The 19406-nt window shown below is 49.8% G+C and overlaps 1 protein-coding gene across 3 annotated transcripts in view; it reads left to right on the top strand.

Moving 5' to 3' along the window:
- The window catches only part of TULP4 (TUB like protein 4), a 194453-nt gene that overhangs the window by 162607 nt on the left and 12440 nt on the right, over nucleotides 1-19406 (top strand). For all 3 annotated transcript variants that reach the window (XM_046669524.1, XM_046669523.1, XM_046669521.1), the window contains 6 exons: nucleotides 441-665; nucleotides 1729-1963; nucleotides 9475-9619; nucleotides 12568-12712; nucleotides 13902-13995; nucleotides 17445-17588. In XM_046669524.1, the coding sequence (XP_046525480.1) occupies nucleotides 441-665; nucleotides 1729-1963; nucleotides 9475-9619; nucleotides 12568-12712; nucleotides 13902-13995; nucleotides 17445-17588 (988 nt within the window). The remainder of the gene's footprint in view (nucleotides 1-440; nucleotides 666-1728; nucleotides 1964-9474; nucleotides 9620-12567; nucleotides 12713-13901; nucleotides 13996-17444; nucleotides 17589-19406) is intronic.

Genomic DNA, 19406 nt, shown 5'->3' with positions numbered 1-19406 from the left:
AGGGAGGGCCATCTGGTCTTCCTTCTCACCACCTCCCCAAGCCATGGGAGGACCTACCACCGGTTACTTGGGGATCCAGATACCGAGCTTCAGTAAGGAGTGTGGGGTACTGTCCCCCAGGCTGATGGCATCTCCTGGCAGAAACGCCCTGAAAGCTAAGTGAGGTTTTATGGCACCGAATTCAATGAGATAATACATGTAAAAGGACTTTGTAAACCTGTTCCAGAGCTTCGTGCTCTGGCCTGGAGATCTAACTACTTTTCGATGGAAATATTACATTTTTACAATATAGTATTTAACATCCTCTATTGTGCTTTTTAAACCCGGTATACTCAGGAACTATCTGGTCACTTGATTTTGCGTGACGCAAGCGTGCGTGATCTTCTTTGCTTTCCACCAGAGCAAAAGCTTAAGCGTGGTCTCCCTTCGCTTCTTGGCAGCGCCCCATCATCTCCATCTGCTGGGGACACCGGGACTCGCGGCTGCTGATGGCGTCAGGGCCGGCCCTGTACGTGGTCCGTGTGGAGCACCGGGTGTCCAGCCTGCAGCTGCTGTGCCAGCAGGCCATTGCCAGCGCCCTGCGAGAAGACAAGGACGTCAGCAAGCTGACGCTGCCCCCCCGCCTCTGCTCGTACCTCTCCACTGCCTTCATCCCCACCATCAAGGTAAAGCCCTCCACCCACCCTCTCCTCCTGCCTCACCCCTGCTGGCCGCCTGTTCCCGAAGGCTCGCCACGAGGAGGGCAGAGACAGGGAAGACTGGAGAATCCCAGGGCAGGAGCACAGAAGCGTGTCTGCTCCTTGACAAGTGCGTCTGGGTGATAAAGGTGTGCGGCTCTGCAGAGTTCTGCCACGGTCTCCCACACATGCAGTCCGTCCCCAGCATCACCGTTAGTGTCCACGAGAGATTCGCCTTGTGTGATGCACACAAGCTTTCTCATGGCAGAGGCGGTATTCTGAGCTTGACTGGTGTGTTGCCCGGATGATCAGTCTGTCTTGTTCCATCCTGACTTCCTGGCAGATGCTGCCATTATTCCCACGTGAGAAAGCAGGAGACGTGTTCCCAGAAGTGAGGGACTTGCTCCATGGCTCATTAGGGGAACTGTCAGGATGAGACCCTGTTGATCCTGGGGCCTGCTCTCCTCACCGCTGTGCTGAGGGGGGCGACCCCCACCCAGCCCTTAGGTCAGCCGTCCTATGTGCTGACTGTAGCCTGAGAACCGGTCTGTTGTCATAGGTAGTGTGTGGACTCTGCCTGCCAGTGGCTGTTGGAGTCTGAGTTCCCTGTAACCTCGGGCCCTCCGCACTGTAGGTTCTTCCCTGTGTTCTCTTTTTTGTATTCTGTCTCTGCTTCTAAGTATCAGATTGACTTGTTGCTTACTTTTTTCCTAGAACATCAGAGTTTGGGAATCTGCTGTGATATTTTTTTCAAGTTGCTTTACAATCTGGGTTCAGCACCAGTGACTCTCAGCCCTGGCTGCTCATTAAAATCACCCAGGGAATTTTTAGAAAATACGCATGCCCAGGCCCACCCCCAGAGAGTCCACTTTGATCGTCTGGGTGGGATCCTGGCTTAGGGATTTTTTAAAGCCCCCAGCAGATTCTGACGCCCCCAGAGTGGGACTCACTTTTCCGCACCATGTGGTTAATGCCCCCGAGCTGCCCGCCAGTGCTCTGCCAGGGTAATCAGTGACGTGCGCACTCTTTTCTCTCCATGTCCTGCCTCCAGCCCCCCATTCCAGACCCCAACAACATGCGCGACTTTGTCAGCTACCCGTCGGCCGGCAACGAGCGTCTGCACTGCACCATGAAGCGCACGGAGGACGACCCGGAGGTGGGCGGCCCATGCTACACGCTCTACCTGGAGTACCTGGGCGGGCTCGTGCCCATCCTCAAGGGGCGGCGCGTCAGCAAGCTGCGGCCGGAGTTCGTCATCATGGACCCGCGGACAGACAGCAAAGCAGGTGGGCCCCTCGCCGCAGGACCGTGGACTTTGTGCTCGGGGGTGGTTGCAGAGTGGGGATCCTGAGCAACCGCACAAAGACAGTGCCTGTCTGTGAAACGGGAGCCTGCATCGGCTAGCGTGCAACGTCCTTGAAGCCACTCCCTTTCCAAAATCCCATTGCAGTTCCCGATTCTCTAAGTGGACTTTCTGACAGGTTTTTAAGAGCATTCCGTAAGGCTCCGTGTGGCTGGGGCCATGCATAGAGGAAGCATCGGCTCTCAGTGGAGAGGAAGCTGGCACAGCCCTTCCGGGAACAGCTTCCTCTTCCAGTTATTGATCAGGTGTTCATCGAGGGCCTTCGGGTACTATTGAGACAGTGACAATAACAGTGAGGTGCCGTCACTGCCCTCCCTGTGCAAATGATGGAATAAAACGTTTCAGACCTTCAGCCTCCTGCTGCAATCTCACTTCTCACTAATCCACATTAGCCGCTTTTTAGCTGATTCCCAAGGAGAATTCTTGCCGGTCCATAAAGATTTGGCATGACGAATCACTCCTTCTGAGAGCTCCCTCCTGTACCGATCTTCATGACGTGTTCAGGGCGCTCGCTGTGCACCTCTCTCCAGGATCCCAGAGTGTGAGCTCCCGGGAGGGACTTCGCCCTTTTGGTGGTAGTGACTGTCGAGGCCCGAGGCCCCCTCAGCTGTACCTGCTGGCTCAAACGTTCCACCACCGCCTATGAGATTCCGCCTGTCACCCAGAGCAGAGAGAGCAACCCTGTGTGCCTGTCACCTGTCAGTCAGTCAGCTGCTGGCATCCTGCGGGGCACACAGTCCCTGAGTCCTCAGAGCCTGGAGGGAGGCAACTGAGTCATCTTGCACCCCCAGTGCCTGGCAAGCGCCTGACCTTGAGACAACGTGGGTTGAAATGGATTCGTTTTCGTAGTTCATACTTGTTCTCTCCACTTCCCAGCTCACCTTCCCGCCCATTAGACTGGCCGCTGCCCCTTGTTAGGTCCCTGAAGCCGCTGTGACATGTAGCATGACCACAGTTCTCCTAGTGTCACATGCCGTGGGCCTTTTCAACCTTGGCCTCACTTGCCCGCTTCAGTATTTTACATATTTGGTCCACCTCTGTCTGCTTTTCTTTATGGGAAGGCCTGGCGTCTCCGGCAACATCCCGCTGTCAGTGTGAGTGCGTTAAATTGAAAGGAGTAAAGCTGTACTTTACAAAATTGGACGTCAGTGAGTTATTGCGTCTTTTGAGTCGTGCCAGAACTAGTACCAAGAGCAGGGAGAGCGAGAGGAATCGGAGGCCGGTAGGCAGGCAGGTGGAAAGGAAGGAGGGGGAAGACTCCGAGGGCAGGAAGGCAAAGTGAGAAAAACCGGGGAGCAGCCGGCTTAACTCAGAAGGAAACTGCGCTTTCAGGGCAAGAGAGAAGGCAAGAGCGCCGTTAGAGATGACAGCAGGGGGTGTGGGGAAGGCCGTGAGCCCGGGGGCGCATCACCTCTTCTCATCGGGGGTCGTCATCTCTAAGGTTCCTCCCGTGTATACAGTTTTATAAAACCTATGCTCAGATCCATGTTGACGGGAACTTACGTGGAGAGCTTGCTTCTGTGCCCCCCGGTGCATCAATGTCCCACCGAAGAACAGGACAGAAGCGGCAGGTGGGAGTGCTGTGGGGCGAAGGCTGCAGCTCCCTCGGACCTGGCTGGCTTGGACCTGACCTGACCGTCCCAGGCCCACTTCTCCTTAATGGTCACATTTATCAGCTCATCCACCACACGCAGGCTGGCTCGATTGCCAGCAGTCCTGTGGGGAAGGAGAGGTCTCATTTTTGGAATTAAAAGAATTAAAAAGTTGTAAAGCAAAGCAGATCGACAGCAGGTGCTCAACGCCTGCTGTGTGCGGTCCTCGAGTCCCCTGTGCCTGTGACGCAACACCAGGGCACCTCTGCCTTCGCGGAGCTCGTAATCCCTTTTGGGTGATAAGACAGCTTCACACTTGAAAAGTTCAATAAAAAAGTCAAGATTTAAATGCCTCAAGACAGAAATAGAAGATGTCTCACGAGGCAGAACATGACTAATTGCCAGCTGCATGGTTCAGAGGAGGGAACGATTCCTGACTTCAAGGAGCAGGGATTTCTCATTGTGAGAAGCCCATCGGCGCTGCCAGCTCTCCACGTCATTGTCTCGGATGTGTCCGTGGGCCACCTCCCTGCAGATCACCTGGGACGCTTACTTGACTCCAGGGTCCCATGCCTGCCCCTTCGATGGTTTCGGCAGGTTGGGGGCGAGGCCTAGAGATCTGCCACTTAGTGGGGGCCCCAGGGGATTGTCCGCTTTGAAGGTTGTGATCCCCAGTTGTAAATGATCTCCAGGTGACTTAGCAAATGTGTTCCTCAGAGTTATCAGTGTGCGTTTTCATGATAGATAGCATGAGTCCCAGTAATTTTTTTTAGCAAAAATTCACCAATTTTCCAAAGGAATCTTTGGTCTGGCTTGTCTGGACTGAATTTTGTGCGCCACGCCCCCCAGCAGTTCACACATTAACGCCCTAACCCCCAGTGTGACTATTTGGAGAAAGGGCTTTTAAGGGGTAATTAAGGTTAAATGAGGCCATAAGGGTGGGGTCCGGATCTGATAGGACTGATGGCCTTATAAGAAAAGGAAGAGGGAGAGAGCTTGCTCTCTCCACACACACATGTAGGCCAAGGAAAGGCCATGAGAGCTGAGCACACAGCAAGAAGGTGAGCATCTGCAGGCCGAGAACCCAGCCGCGCCAGTACCCTGACCTTGGGACTTCTCAGCCTGCATTATCACATGAGCCAGTTCCTTATAATCTCTTTCTCTTTCTGTGTGTGTGTGTCTCCTGTTGGCTCTGTTTCTCTGGAGAACCCCGACTAATGCAGATTTTAGTACTGAGAAGTGGGGAGCTGCTGTAACAAATAACGAAAATGTGGAAACTGCTTTGGAACTGGGTCATGGGTCAAGGCTGAAGAGTTGTTTCATTTTGTTTTTTTCCTCCCCAAATCCCCAGTGCATAGTTGTGTGTCCCAGTTGTAAGTCCTTCTAGTTCTGCTATGTGGGACTCCACCACAGCATGGCTTGATGACTGCTGTGTAGGTCCATGCCCAGGATCTGAACCAGTGAACCCCGGGCTGCGGAAGCAGAGCACGTGGACTTAACCACTTGGCCATGGGGCTGGCCCCTGGGGGCTGAAGAGGTTTGACGTACATGTTAGAAATGTGGACGTTAGGGCCGTATCTGGTGAGGTTTCAGACAGAAATGAGGAACATGTTATTGGAAACGAGAGGAAAGTGATCCTTGTTATGAAGTGGCAAAAACTTGGCTGAACTGTGTTCTGGTATTTTGTGGAAGATAAAACTTGCAAGCCAATGAAATGGGATATTTAACTGAGAGATTTCTAAGCGGTTTCGGAGGAGTGGCTTAGTTCCTCCTGATGGCTTCTAGTAAAATGAGAAGGGAGGAGATAGAGAAATGGAAGGAATTGTTAAGCAGAAAGGAACCGGAAGTTGGAGATTTGGAAAATCCGTTCACGACGACATGAAGGCAGACCGCTGGACTTCTTGGATTCGACAGGACGGGCTGGTGGAGCTGTTCTGCTAGGAACATGCGCTATTCTTCAAGAGGGAAAAATGACCCCAAAAGCAATTCACAGGTCAGCAGGGCCACTGCCTCGGTTTCACCTGGCCAGCAGCCTCCGCCTGGAGCCTTGAGGGCAAGACCTCAGCCCGTCAGAGCCCTGGGGACCCCCACCTTGAGCTGTTGGGGGGACACTGCCATCCCACGGGGCCTGGAGGCATAGTATTAAACCAGAGAGGATTATTCTTGAGGCTTAAGATTTAATTGAATTCGCCTTACTAGATTTTGGACTCACTTGGAACTGTCCCCTTTTCCTCCTTTCCTGTTTCTCCCCTTTGGAACGCAAATGTCTGTCCTCTGCCTGTCCCACCACTGTGTTTTGCGTTTGGAAGCACATACCTGGTCTGGTTTCATAGGCTCACAGCTGGAAGGGAGTTCTGCCTCAGTGTGAATCGTTCCTCGAATCTCTGATGAGAGGCTGTTCAGATGAGAGACTGGACCTTAGATGTTAGTGTTGATGCTGGAAGGAGTTCAGACTGTGGGGGCTGTTGGGACGGAATGAATGTCTTTTGCATGGGAGAAGGACATGAATGAGGGGGAACTGGGGTGGGATGCTACGGACTGAATTGTGTCTTTCCCCCCAAGTTCATGAGTTGAAGTATGGACCCGGGGTGGGGCTGTATTTGGAGATAGGGCTTTTAGGGGTGATTAAGGTTCAATGAGGCTATAAGGGTGGGGTCCTTATCGCATAGGACTGGTGGCCTTCTAAGAAGAGGAAGAGAGATGTTTCTGCACACACACACTGAGGAAAGGCCCTGTGGGGACACAGGGAGAGGTGGCCTCCAGCAAGTCAGGGAGAGGCCCTCACCAGAGCCAGGCCATGCTGGTCTTGGACTTCCAGCCTCCCAAACTGAGGAAATAAACTTCTGTCGTTCACGCCACCCGGTCTATGACATTTTGTTATGGCAGTCCAAGCAGACTGAGACAGAGCTTACATTTAAAAGCTATTAAAATTGTGCTTAAAGAGGACTTTTTCAAATTCTAAAAAGACGTCTGATTCAGGTTGCGTATTTTGAAAAGGCATTCAACCCAGATGAAAGAAGCATGTGCTAGAAAACTGACAAAATTGGAGTGAAGCCCCAGACGTCATAGTTAAGGCTTTGGTTCTCAAAGAGCGATCCCAACTCGCATTTTTCCACAACTTGGATGTTTCTTCCAGAATTCCCATGAGAGATTGATGACACAGACTCTCTGGAAGTAAGAGGTCCGTGTGGCCACCACCCCCGGGCTCCCGCCACTTTGATCTGACGCACTGCCCTGGACCTGCAGCTGTGTCGATGGCAGGGGGCAGAGCGCAGCACCTGCGTGTGTGCAGTCGTACCACCGAACGAGCAGGACTTGACCGGGGCTCAGAAAGCAACTGCCTTCCTCTCACGCCGCCCCTTTAAATGCGTTCAGTGGGCAAGTCCTTCCTCTGCTCCTGGGCGAGTGCTTCTCAGCCCTGGCTGCACATGGGAATCGCCGGGGAGCCTTCACAGTCATCAGTACCCGTGCCCACTCCCGGGATCCTGCTGCAGTTGGTTGGGGCTGCAGCAGGCGGCAGGGCGAGATCTTTTTCTTTCGGGAAGTCTTTATCGAGTCTTGGGGTTGTTCTCGTCTCTGGGGTTCCAACAGGAGGCAAGACAGGCAACTCTCCTTCCACTAGTTGGGGTGGTAGACAGTAAAAAAGTGGTTATGGGGGCCAGCCCAGTGGCGTAGTGGTTAAGTTCATGCACTCTGCTTCACCGGCCCAGAGTTTGCGGGTTTGGATGCCAGGCGCGGACCTACACACCACTCATCAAGCCATGCTGTGGTGGTGTCCCACATACAAAAAATAGAGGAAGATTGGCACAGATGTTAGCTCAGGGACAATCTTCCTCACCAAAAAAAAGTAGTTATGAATGTTTATGCTCCCCCCACCCCCAGTGCGTATGTTGAATCCTCATGCCCAGTGTGGTGGTATTAGGAGGTGGGCCTTTGGGGGTGATTAGGTCATGAGCTGGGGCCTTTATAATCATGAGCTCAGTGCCTTATAAAAGAGGCTCCAGAAAGATCCCTAGCCCCTTGTGCCAGGTGAAGACACAGCGAGAAGTCAGCCCCCTGCAACCCTGAATAGGGTCTTGACCAGAACCCGGCCCTGCTGGCTCCCTGATCCCGGACGTCCAGCCTCTGGACTGTGAGACCTCAATTTCTGTTGTTCACAAGCCGCCTGGTCTGTGGAATTTTGTTACAGCGGCCCGCACAGACTGAGACACGAGTAAAGGAGAAAAGCAGAGTGGCGTATAGCAACTGTGAAATCCTGGCCTTAATGGTTGGTCAGGAGTTGAGTGGACAGTGCATGGCTGAGTTTCCTCAGGCTGGTGAACTGGCTCTGTGCTCGTGAACACGGGGACGCATTCTGTGGGCTTTCATGCGTTTCTCAGTCGCGGCCAAGCTTCCTTTGGTCCAGGGCCTCGTAGATTAAATAACGTACAGCACTGCTCGGGGCATGCGAATTCAGCCTTTTTATTTGATCAAACTCAAATGCACACCGCTCTAGCCGGCTGGGTTCACAGTCGTGCCTTCTGACTCAGGAAGTAGTGTCAGAGGGGGTGAGGCAGTAACTCAGACTGGATGTCAGCCGGCCCCCTCCCAAGTGGCACGCCAAGTTGTCCTTCCCGCCTCCAGTGGCCTCAGAGAGGCCCCGTTCACTGATGCCACCGCCACGCGTTCAGAAACCTAAAGATTAGTTTGGATTACAAACTCCTCCTTTCAAGTGTAAACAGCCCTTTTGAGTGGTAAATTGCTCATATTCTGTACATTGTTTCATTGTGATTGAATGATTCAGCTTTTTTATTGCCTGGCAAGGCTCTTGGGGCCTTCAGGGGATGAGGCTTTCCTCAGCAAAACAAGGTGATTTTGAAGAATGGGGTACTTCCAGTGTGTGAAGACCCGGGGTGTGGGGCAGAGAGGGGTCCCGGTGGGGAAGGGGTGTGAGGGGGTGTGAGGAAGGCGGCAAAGGAGAAGGGAGTTCGAGGAGGATGTCAGACATGGGCTTTGTCCACCCTGCACTTTTGTGATGGGCCCCTCTCTTTGCCTCTCGTCTTCCACTTAATGGCCAACTGGCAAAGCTGTCTGGAGTGGCTTCCATGCAGGCACCCTCAGCAGAACCCAGAGTTCCCACTGAGAGTCCTACTGTGCGCATCTCCCTTTCAGCCATTGCTCAAAGCAGGCTGGCACCTCCCTTGGGTGGACCAGCCACACACACCCCTCCCCCCCCCCCCACCCCCCGCCCAGGCCTCCTTGTGGCAGTTCCAGGAGACTGTTCTGACATGCCAGGCATAAACTTCTGGGAGCCCCTTAAATGGACCTGACTGCCAGGTTCTAGTCCAGAGCAGGCCTGGAATCAACAAGGGCCTTCCCGGGTCCCAGGTCAGAGCAGATTCTGGAGGCGTCTGTGAATCAGCAAGCCCCTTGCCCGGCCTGCATTCCCAGGCTGCCCATGTGAGCCTAGATGGATGCCTGGTGTGTCGTGAGGCAGAAGAGTGTGGCCATTTTGGCTCTAGCTTTGGGCGCAGGAAACAGTGCTGGACTAGATCATATCCACAAGCATTAAAATCCCGTGCCCATGCTGATAACAGTAGAAATAATGGCTTACTTTTGCTTAGAGTATATAATAGAATATATACTAGGAAGTATATACAATATAATATAATATATACTTAATAATTAAAAATATAACAGGAAATATATACAAGGAAAACAGTGCTCTTCTCCTTTCTGGGTCAGCCCGTAGACTTCAAATGCTGGCCTGCAGAGTCGTCTGTCCTTTAGTTCCTGGTCATCATCGTCGTGCGGGTCTAACTGATATCACTTCCCTAAAATCTGCTGGTTGATGTCTTACCAGATGAAATCTATGGAAACAGCTTGATTTCTACCATGATCGACAGCTGCAACTGCTCAGACTCCAGTGACATCGAACTGAGTGACGACTGGGCTGCCAAGAAATCTCCCAAAATCTCCCGAGCTAGCAAATCACCCAAACTCCCAAGGTAACCTCCGCCTGGAGGGCGTCCTCCCTCTCTGAGCCTCTGGAGACGTGGCTGTGTGTGGCTGTGGGAGAATCCCGTTAACGCACAGCAGAGGAGCACGGCAAGAGGGAGTCTGGGCCTTCCACATGGAAGATCTGCCTGCAGTAGTTACAGCTTTCCTTCAGGGTAGAAAAAGGCACCCAGGAGGAAGTTTGCTAAACCCGCAAAACTTCTAGGGTAGCACTGATGGTGGGCGGTGTGGAGGGGCCATAGCTTCTTGGCTTACTTGTTTTTTCTTCCAGTTTGAGAAAAGTAAGAAAAAGGTTTTACAGTGTATGTAACATATTGAAGAGAATGCCAAATCAAATACCTCTAATGCTGTAATTGGGAGAAAATAAACTAAAAAAAATTTTCAATCCAAAGGGTTTGTCCTAAAGAGTAGCAAAAAGCTGAGAGTAGCTAGAGGGGCCTGCGGTGTCATAGGTAAGAAACCGTGCCTTGCTTGTCCTGGCCCCTCACCAAGGGCTCTGTAATGTGGGGACGTAATCTTGGACGGATCCGTGAGCTGGGTACCAGTTTCCTTGTCTATGGAAGTTAAAGGGTGGACCATGTCTTCACTAAGATCCCTCTAGCTCTAAAATTGTGTGACGCTGTGCAAAATTAAGGTCTCATTTACGAGCAGATAAGCACCTGTCCAGATCTTAAACAGGTGATGCAATGTGCAGTTGGTGAACCAGCGTATTCACCTAGTTGAAGATGAAGAACATTTCTATCATCCTGGCAAGTTCCCTCGTGCCCCCTTCCATCCGATACCCACTCCTGAGACCAGTCGCTGTTGGAACTTCTGTCATCCTGGTTTTGCTTGTTCTTAAACTTCATATAAATGGTGTCAAACCATAAGTACTTTTTTTATTTGACTTTTTGCTCAACATAATGATTTTGAGACTCATTCATGTTGTTGCGTGTGTCAATAGTTTGTTTTTATTTTTTACTCTGTGGAATTCCATTGTAATGAATATGCTACAATTTGTTTATTCCATTTACCAAATGATGGATATTTGGTAGTTTCCAGTTTGGGGCTATCATGAGCAGAACCATTGTAGACACTCTTCTACAAGCCTTTCTGGGGATGCATGCACTCGTTTATCTCAGGTACATCCTTAGGAGGGAGTTGTAGGGCCCTGGGGTAGACGTGTGTAACTTTATTGGAAACTGCCAAACAGCATTCCGAGGTGACTGTTGTACCATTTGAAATTCCCACCATCAGCGTATGAGAGTTCCAGCTGCTTCCATCCTCACCTACAGTGTCTTATCAGTTTTTTAAAATAATTGTATCCATTCTGGTGGGTGTGTAGTGGTATCTCAGGGTAGTTTAATCCTAACATCTTCAGTGATTGATGATGCTCAGCAGCTTTTTATATGTTTATTGGCTGTTTGGTTATCTTCTTTTGTGAAGTGTCTGTTCGAGTCTTCTGCCGTTTTTTATTGTTTTTCTCTTCCGGAGTTGTAAGAGTCTCTATAGATCCTAGCTGAGTCCTGTGGCAGATATGTGGATTGCTGTGTAGTCTAACACAGGAATTTCTTCTTTTATGATTAGTGCTTTTCGTGTCCTGTTTAGGAAATGGTTTTGTCCACCCTAAGGTCATGAGACATTCTTCTTTTCTCTTCCAGAAGCTTTATAGTTTTAGCTTTCACAGTTAGATCTCAGATGAATTTTTGTGTATAGTGTGAGTTGGGAGTAAATGTTCATTTTTTTCCCCATATAGATATCCAGATATCCAGCAATCTGATTGATTTATTTTTTTCATTTTCATTCTAGGCTTGTTAAAATTGCAAATAAAATTATGAACTTTCCTACACATCTACAGTGTTTTGACTTTTCCCATTATGTAAGGAGAGAGAACGTTTAACACCTAGGGAGCAGTCCTTCACTGTAAATGGCCTTGTAAATCTCCTGGGTGTTGCAGTCCGGTCCTCCTTCCTTCCATCTTTCCCTGTGTTGAATCCCCCTACGTAGCAGCCAGGCTAGTTGTCCTCACTCACAGCTGTAACCGGGTGGGTCCCCCGTCCTCCCACACTTTGGGAGCCCTAGATGTCTCATCAAGCTCTCAAGCCGTACCTACGAGGCTCAGTGCTTTATGGAAATCATCAAACTTACCATATTCATTTGTGTGACACTCTCTTTGGGGTCGACTGGCTTTAAACACATGTCCCCGTGTTATAAGCAAAGGAACTGAGGACCAGAGATAGAACATAGGATCAAAAGGCAACAAAAAAACTTTAGATCTACTGATTTGATTTAAATATTGCAGGTGGTGGAATGCTAGGTAAGTCTGTTGACATCCAACCATTAGCTTAGCAATTATAAAGTCATTGTGGCCTTAAGGTGAGAAAGACTCTTCCCACTGCCCTTTTTCCCAGCGCTGATTTTGCAGACCCCTGGCAGAAGGCACGTGGACAATTCTAAACTTACATTAGTCAGTTGAAAGTGAAAGTTAATTCTCTGGGGTTCTTTACAAATGAATTGCTTGATTGAATCTCACTATAGTTTTTATTGTTTTGGGGGTTCGTTTGTTTTTTCTTTGCTGAGGAAGATTTTCCCTGAGCTAACATCCACTGCCAATCTTCATTTTGTATGTGAGCTGCCACCACAACATGGCCGCTGACAGACAAGTGGCGTAGGTCCGTACCTGGGAACTGAACCCCTGGCCACCAAAGGGGACTACACTGAATTTAACCACTAGGCCACCGGGGCTGGCCCACTGTGTTTTTCAGTCTATATTACTCGATATACAATTGTGTCCTTCTTTCCTCCCGTTCATAAGGCAAAAGCAGGCAGGAGGGACTTGGTTAAATTGGGGGACCTGGCCCCTGGGAGTGTGATATTCACGCTGACTGGTAGGAGTTGAAGGAGAGTGCGGGCGCCGTCCCCACCGTGGGTGCCTGACCTCCTGGCCTTGTCTCCACAGGATCAACATTGAGGCTCGGAAGTCACCCAAGCTGTCCCGGGCCGCTCAGGAGATCTCCAGGTCTCCTCGGTTGCCGATGCGCAAGCCCTCCATCGGCTCGCCCAGCCTGACGCGGAGAGAGTTTCCCTTTGAAGACATCACTCAGGTAGTGTGCTCTTTCGGGTGGGTCACACAGTATGATGGTGGCTGAACCCTCCTACCCCCCCACCCCGTGCCTGTCACTGCAGTTGCAGTCCTGGCGTAGAGAACTAGAGCCCGTTTGCCCTCCTTTGGGCCCCGTCACGACCACATCCCGAGGAACCTCCTTCCCTCCCGGGCATCCCCCTGTTGCCACAGGAATCTTCTCACGGGTGGCTCTGGGTGAGACAAAGCCGCACTTCTCACCTCTGCTCCCCCAAGCCGCTTCTGCCCCTTCGCTGACTCCCAGTGTCCGCAGGAGCCAATCCCTGGTCACAGCCCCACCGCCTGGCCCGGCTTGTCCTTCCCTCTGTCCCCCTGGACGCCCCCTCCTCTCCAGGTGCCACAGCCGCACTGTCGACTCACCTCTTCGCACCTTTGCGATTTGCCCTGCTTGGTCGCTCGCTCCATCCCCCCACCCTTGTTTCTGCCTGCGTGCTTCCACGTGGAACTTCACCTCTGTCGTGAAGGCTTCCTTCCCTGGCGCAGCCACAGTAATCCCAGAGCATCTTGTTTATAACGCCCTTAGAACGCTCCTCAGTGACGTCTGTGTGTAAATACTTACAAGCCTCATCTCCTCCATTAGGTTATAAGCTCTTTGAAGAGCTGGATTTTATTCATCTTTATCGTTGCCCTTACATACATGCACACACACACACAGAGGCATAGTTTGAGCATAGTGACTAATTTTTAAATTTTAAAAAATTTAATTGAATAAGAAAACGGATAATTGGGTAGTTTCAGGACACACTGGTATCAGTGCAGGTGCTGTTTCCAGGAGAAATGTCAAGGATGGAAATGGATTCAGGGCCAGGTGCCCTCCCCAGTTCAGTGACTGGAGGACAGGAGAGGTGAAGGGAAGATGCCCAAGTCACTTTTGTGCCCCTTTAACCTGCACACCTGCAGACACACTGGGGCACATCCTCCCCCACTTCCAACCTGAGAATCACTCGGTGAGCCGCCGCTTACAGACGGGAGCTTGGCATGCAGAGGCAGCTTCTGGTCTTAAAAATGGTAGAATGATCTAGAGAATGAGTATTTCTGGCAGTGTCCACCTGTGGCTTTCTAAGCAAAAAGTATTAACATTCTCTATTCTTAAGTGATCAATAGAAAATATGGAAATAGACTGTGATTTTTCTTCCCTTCTTTTTCCACAGCACAACTATCTTGCTCAGGTCACGTCTAACATCTGGGGAACCAAATTTAAGATTGTGGGCTTGGCCGCTTTCCTGCCAACCAACCTCGGTGCAGGTAAAAACCGCGTCGTGTTCTATGCCGGCTGCCCTGGTTGGAACTCAGACTGAAACAGTTAGTTCCGGCCTTCGGTGGCCTAAAGTAGAAAATGAGCTCTTATGACGCCAAAAGATGAGCATGCCTTGTCCCTCCAAAGTTTGACTCTAGCCACTATGATTCCATGAACATTAGAATTATCGCTCCAATCAGTTTTTTTTTGCCAGTGGTGCTTTCATTTTTTTATATAAGTTCTGTTTATAAAATGACAGAAATAACCAAAATCTCTGTCAAAGCTCTGATTGGTTTCTGGTTATTTTGATTTCTGGCCTTTTACGGTGGGCAGATTTTGGTACCAGTGTCTTTAGGTTCTTGAGTCAAAGAAATTCCTGGGGGCCGGCCCCACGGCTGAGTGCTTAAGTTTGTGCGCTCCACTTTGGCGGCCCAGGGTTTCGCCGGTTTGGATCCTGGGCATGGACATGGCACTGCTCATCAGGCCATGCTAAGGCAGTGTCCCACATAGCAGAGCCAGAAGGACCTACAACTAGAATATACAACTATGTAATGGGGGGCTCTGGGGAAAAGAAGAAGAAGAAGAAAAAGAAGAAGATTGGCACCAGATGTGAGCTCAGGTGCCAATCTTTAAAAAAAACAAAAATTCCTGAAGAAAGTCAAGAAGAAAGCGTTCAGGACTATAAGATAGAAGTTGGCTGACTGTTAGTACAGTTCTTCATGGTAAATCTTTATGGATCTCATTTCTAAGTACCAGATAAATATCTTGTCCATGAGAAGTTTGAGACATCGAGGAAAACGGAACCCAGGGAGAACCAAGCTGGGCAGATCCCAGAATTTGAATTCTCTTCTGTACTCCGCCTGAATGAGTAGGACTAACTTGTCATGTTTACTCGGGGACAGTGAAGGAGGGAAATGACAGAAGGTCCTTTTCAAACAGCTTCATCCCGATGGGCACATCTGTGTGTGGGCTAAGAACCTGTGTGCCCCCGGCTTGCTAGGTTGCCTGAACATCCAACATGCACACAGCTCTCTGGAAGCCCAGCTTAGCCGTGGGGGTCACCTGTGACTGGTGGCCCCATCTTGAATGTGCTCTGTGTAACCTACCACAAATAGTTTTTGAAAAATTCTGAATCTCGCTGTTAGAGTTGTTTCAGACACAGTTAGATCCTTTAAAACAATTCTTGTGACACTGACGTTAAAAAGATGTATTGCTGTGTATCCTATGCATCTTCAGAGACTTATTAAATGGTGCTGCATTTGGATTTTTCATTTTGAGGCTTCTCAGCTCAAAGGAAAAAAGGGATAAAAGTAAAACGTAAAACTGACTTAGGAAGTAACTATAGATGACCTCTGTACATCATGGAAGGAGATCTCTTATGATGTTTCCCACATCCTGGAAGCCCTCTGATGACCACAGAGCTCCTCCTCGGTCCCTCAGCAGTGCCCCCGATGTGTGCGGTGATTCTGATAACCGCTATGTGAGGCACGATCATGCCCACATCCGTAAACTGAGAACTTAGCCATCGGCCCACAGTAAACATCGAAGAAAGGAATGGAAGTGAGAACTTACTTAACGGGTCTTTTCATCCTGCTGTTACTTCTTGGATGTTGCGTAGATCCACAAATAAGTCCACAAGGACCTGGGATGGCGGGCTGTAAGTGCCTTCGAGGTGGGCCACTCCAGTATGAGGAATCTCAGCGCCTGAGACGAAAGCTCTGGGGACGACTGCGGTGAAATCATGGTCCTAATCATTGACCTTTTCAAAAAGGGTGGGTTAGCTATCACTATTCATTTGTCAAGCTAAAAGAATTTTCCACTTGATTCTACTAAAGAGAAGAAATTAACTGTTGCATTCTAGAAGGTTTGTTACATATGGCGGCCTGTTAAATAGTCTGTGACACTTCTGGATGTAAAAAGTGAGTGCTGTTGGATATTTTTTGTTGGATAATTTGTTTCCTTCAGTTAGAATGATTGGGCCATGAAATTTTTGTGTTTTCAATTTTTTGCATTTCTTAATTTTAAAAATGTGGAATAAGTTCAAAATTCAAGAGATTTAAAGGTGTATACAGTGAAAATCTCTCTCATCCTCACCCCCAGCCACCTCAATTTTTCCCATGGAGGCAAATGATGTTATTTTTTAAATCCCTCCTGAGATTTTTAATTTTATTTCTCTTTGTCAATCTGAACAACAAGGAACAGAACTTGGATGCCTTAATTCTTAAGCTATAGGGAACCATCCAGCATTTTTAAGCCAAAATTCATATTCTCTGTTGTGGGCAAGAGAGAAGAAAGCGTGAATAAGACCTGTCATGACCCCTGGGTTGGAAACGTCATCCCAGCCCACGCCAGTCCAAGCACCGGCTTACAAAGGTGCTTCAGAAAAGCAGGCCTGCCGCGCTCAGGACTGCTGGCCAGTAGCCACCAGCCTGCGAGGTGACGGCTGTGCAGACAGACTTGCTTATCTTAATAAAAGAATAATAAAGAACCTCTGCATGTCTCACAGGAAAGAGTATTAAACATAAAAGAACATTGACGGGACAGTTTCATCCTGATTTTAACCTACTGTGAAACTTAAATTCACATTCATTATTTTTTCCCTTATTTTGTCTTCTCTAAATATTTTAGTTGCAATCTAGGCCTCCCCTTAAACACCCCTGTTAATCAAGTTAAATCTTAGCATTTAAAGAAACTGTGTGGAAGTTCCCTAGGATTCTCCATCCCGATCATGGAATTGAAAGTCAGGAAGACCAGAATCCAGTCCTGAATAAAGCAACATCTTTTTTCTTTTTTCTTTTTTTTTTTTTAAAGATTTTATTTTTCCTTTTTCTCCCTAAAGCCCCCTGGCACATAGCTGCATATTTTTAGCTGTGGGTCCCTCCAGTTGTGGCATGTGGGACGCTGCCTCAGCATGGCCTCATGAAAGGTGCCATGTCCGCGCCCAGGATCCAAACTAGCAAAACCCGGGCTGCCGAAGCAGAGCATGTGAACTTAACCACTCGGCCACAGGCCGGCCCCAAGCAGCATCTTATTCCTACTGATCTCGTTGTTGCCTTCCAACAGCTTCTTGACCGCCCAAGATCCCCCTGAGCTTGGCACTCTGGTTATCACAACTATGTTCCCCAAATTAGCCTTCTGATTGCAAATGAGGTTTTAAAAAAATATACTTATCATACACCAGCTCATTCCAAACATGAACGTAAGTCTAAGATAGGTTTTTAACATTTGAAATGTGTGGTTCTGTAGACAAGCCGCTGGCAAAGTGGCTGGGCTAGACCGAGAATTTGCTGTTAGGAATCCAGTCCGTGGGCGGCTTGGCCGGTGGGCACTGGGGGAGATGGAGAGCTGCTCTGTCCCCACCCTGCCCTCAGGGATCAGCCTGCCTCCCTCCCGCGGCTGTTGGCGCCTTGGCGCTCCTCTGGCCGTCTGTGTTGACTGTGCTTTCCTCCTCCACCAGTAATCTATAAAACCAGCCTCCTGCATCTCCAGCCGCGGCAGATGACCATCTATCTCCCAGAGGTTCGGAAGATTTCCGTGGACTATGTTAATTTGCCCGTCTTCAACCCGAATGTTTTCAGTGAAGATGAGGATGATTTACCAGGTGTGTTCACACATCAGCTGGTTTGTCACGAGCCCTCTCTCAGTGGGTCATGACAGGGGACAGAGTGGTAGGTAGTCAAGAATGACAGCATGTCATTCCGTGCCTGCTGCCAAAGTTTGGAAAAGGTGCACCTTCCCCGTAAGGTAAAGCTTCCTTGGTGGGTGTGGTGGCATGTCACAGGAGAAAGGTCATGTACTGTCACTGGTTTGTGGAGGAGGGAAGCTACCAGAGCAGGGACGAGGAAGATGGCCGTGATGGCTCATGTCACAGAGCACTTCTAGCATCTCACTGTGTCCTCAGCAGTCCTCATAGTCCTGTTCCCGGATAGAGAGAAGTTCACAGGACGAATCGGGACTCAAAAAAGTCAGAACTCAACCCCAGTCTCACTGCCCCGGGCTGGCCCTCATCCTTTCAGCCCCTGCTTAGAGAAGGGCGTCTCTCGATGATCCTGTGCACGGAGCCCAGTGTCTCAAACCTGCCCCGTCTCCAGGGCGGAACGTCCTTCTCCCACAAGCAGAGCGTGTCTCGGTGCGTAGAAGCCAGGTCTGAGTTGAAGTAAAAGCTGGTACAAGTTCTCAAAATCCCAGCTTAACAAATTTTCAGATATGTATAGCATCTTAAGTTGATTTAATGTTTTCTAGTGGGGGAATCCTATTTTGATGAATAGATTAGAATGATTTCTAATTACTCTGCCAAGCATTCGTATGTACCTATTCTCAAAAAAGCCCACCAGGGATTTTATGAATATAGAGACCCCTCTACTGCCAACCAAGCAGGTGCTGGAAGTCTCTGCTTTCTGAGCCAGAGGGACCCACGTGGCCACTGACTTCTCCTGTGTCTGGTCCTTCTCGAACGGGGGCCTCTGGTCCTCACCATGGGTCAGGAAGGGACACACATCCCAACTCGGGCTCTGAACGTGGGGGGATTGCTTACTCTCTCTCAGCCGGGTTTTTGCCTGTAACATCACTTCACTGTGCTCTCTGACTGGGGCCATCTTCGGTTCTCTGATAGGGATGCCCCTCCCCCTGGGTGGAGCAGATGGAGACAGACGCAGTCCTAGCGGGCGAGGACACAACCACATAAGCCTGCAACTTGGTGAAGCCTCACACACTGGAGCTTTATAGCGTGTCCCCTGCTATTTCAGAACCTTAGATTTCGAAGTGTCTTTCACGCTTGCCTCTGAAGACCCTCCCTGTGCTCCCAGAAGATGGCTAATCTAGCTCTCGCTTCTGCTCAGCTGTTGCTGCTGTTCTTATCACTGTCTGTGGTTCCCAGTGAGGGGGGGAGGGGGACGGTTTGTCTCAGGGCTCACACTTAACTGCTGGTGACACGACAAAGAGACTCCATCAGAGGGCAAGACGCCTGCCGTCAGTATCCCATACCGAGGAGAGAACATCTGGAAGGGGGATCTGAGCAGGAGTCATGGAAAACTTGAGAGAGGACCCAGATTTGTGCAGCCAGGGGACAGTCACATCTCCCTGGAGGACCCCAGGGGTCAGATGGGCATCTACCCAACATTTTACACACTGACCAGTCCATAAACCTACTTAGAAGCCTAGGCATTGTGAGTCCTCAGTGGAGTTTCTTACTGTGCCACTGCCCTCATCTTTTGTAAGACTGGGCCATTTTATGACTATCACGCGTAAAAAGCATCCTTAAACATTTAAGTATTTGCCATGGTACCATTCAGGCACATGACCACATTCAGAAGGTTCACGAGTATTCATTGAAAAGCTCTGACAATGCCCTTAGCTGCAGAGCCCACTGATCACCCGTATGCCCTTCCAGAAATATCCCAGAAGCTTTGTGTAACTTGCG

The sequence above is a fragment of the Equus quagga genome, chromosome 8, assembly GCF_021613505.1.
Source record: "Equus quagga isolate Etosha38 chromosome 8, UCLA_HA_Equagga_1.0, whole genome shotgun sequence".
Taxonomy (NCBI): domain Eukaryota; kingdom Metazoa; phylum Chordata; class Mammalia; order Perissodactyla; family Equidae; genus Equus; species Equus quagga.
Note: the sequence above shows the minus strand (reverse complement) of the source record. Positions and strands in the feature narration are given on the sequence as shown.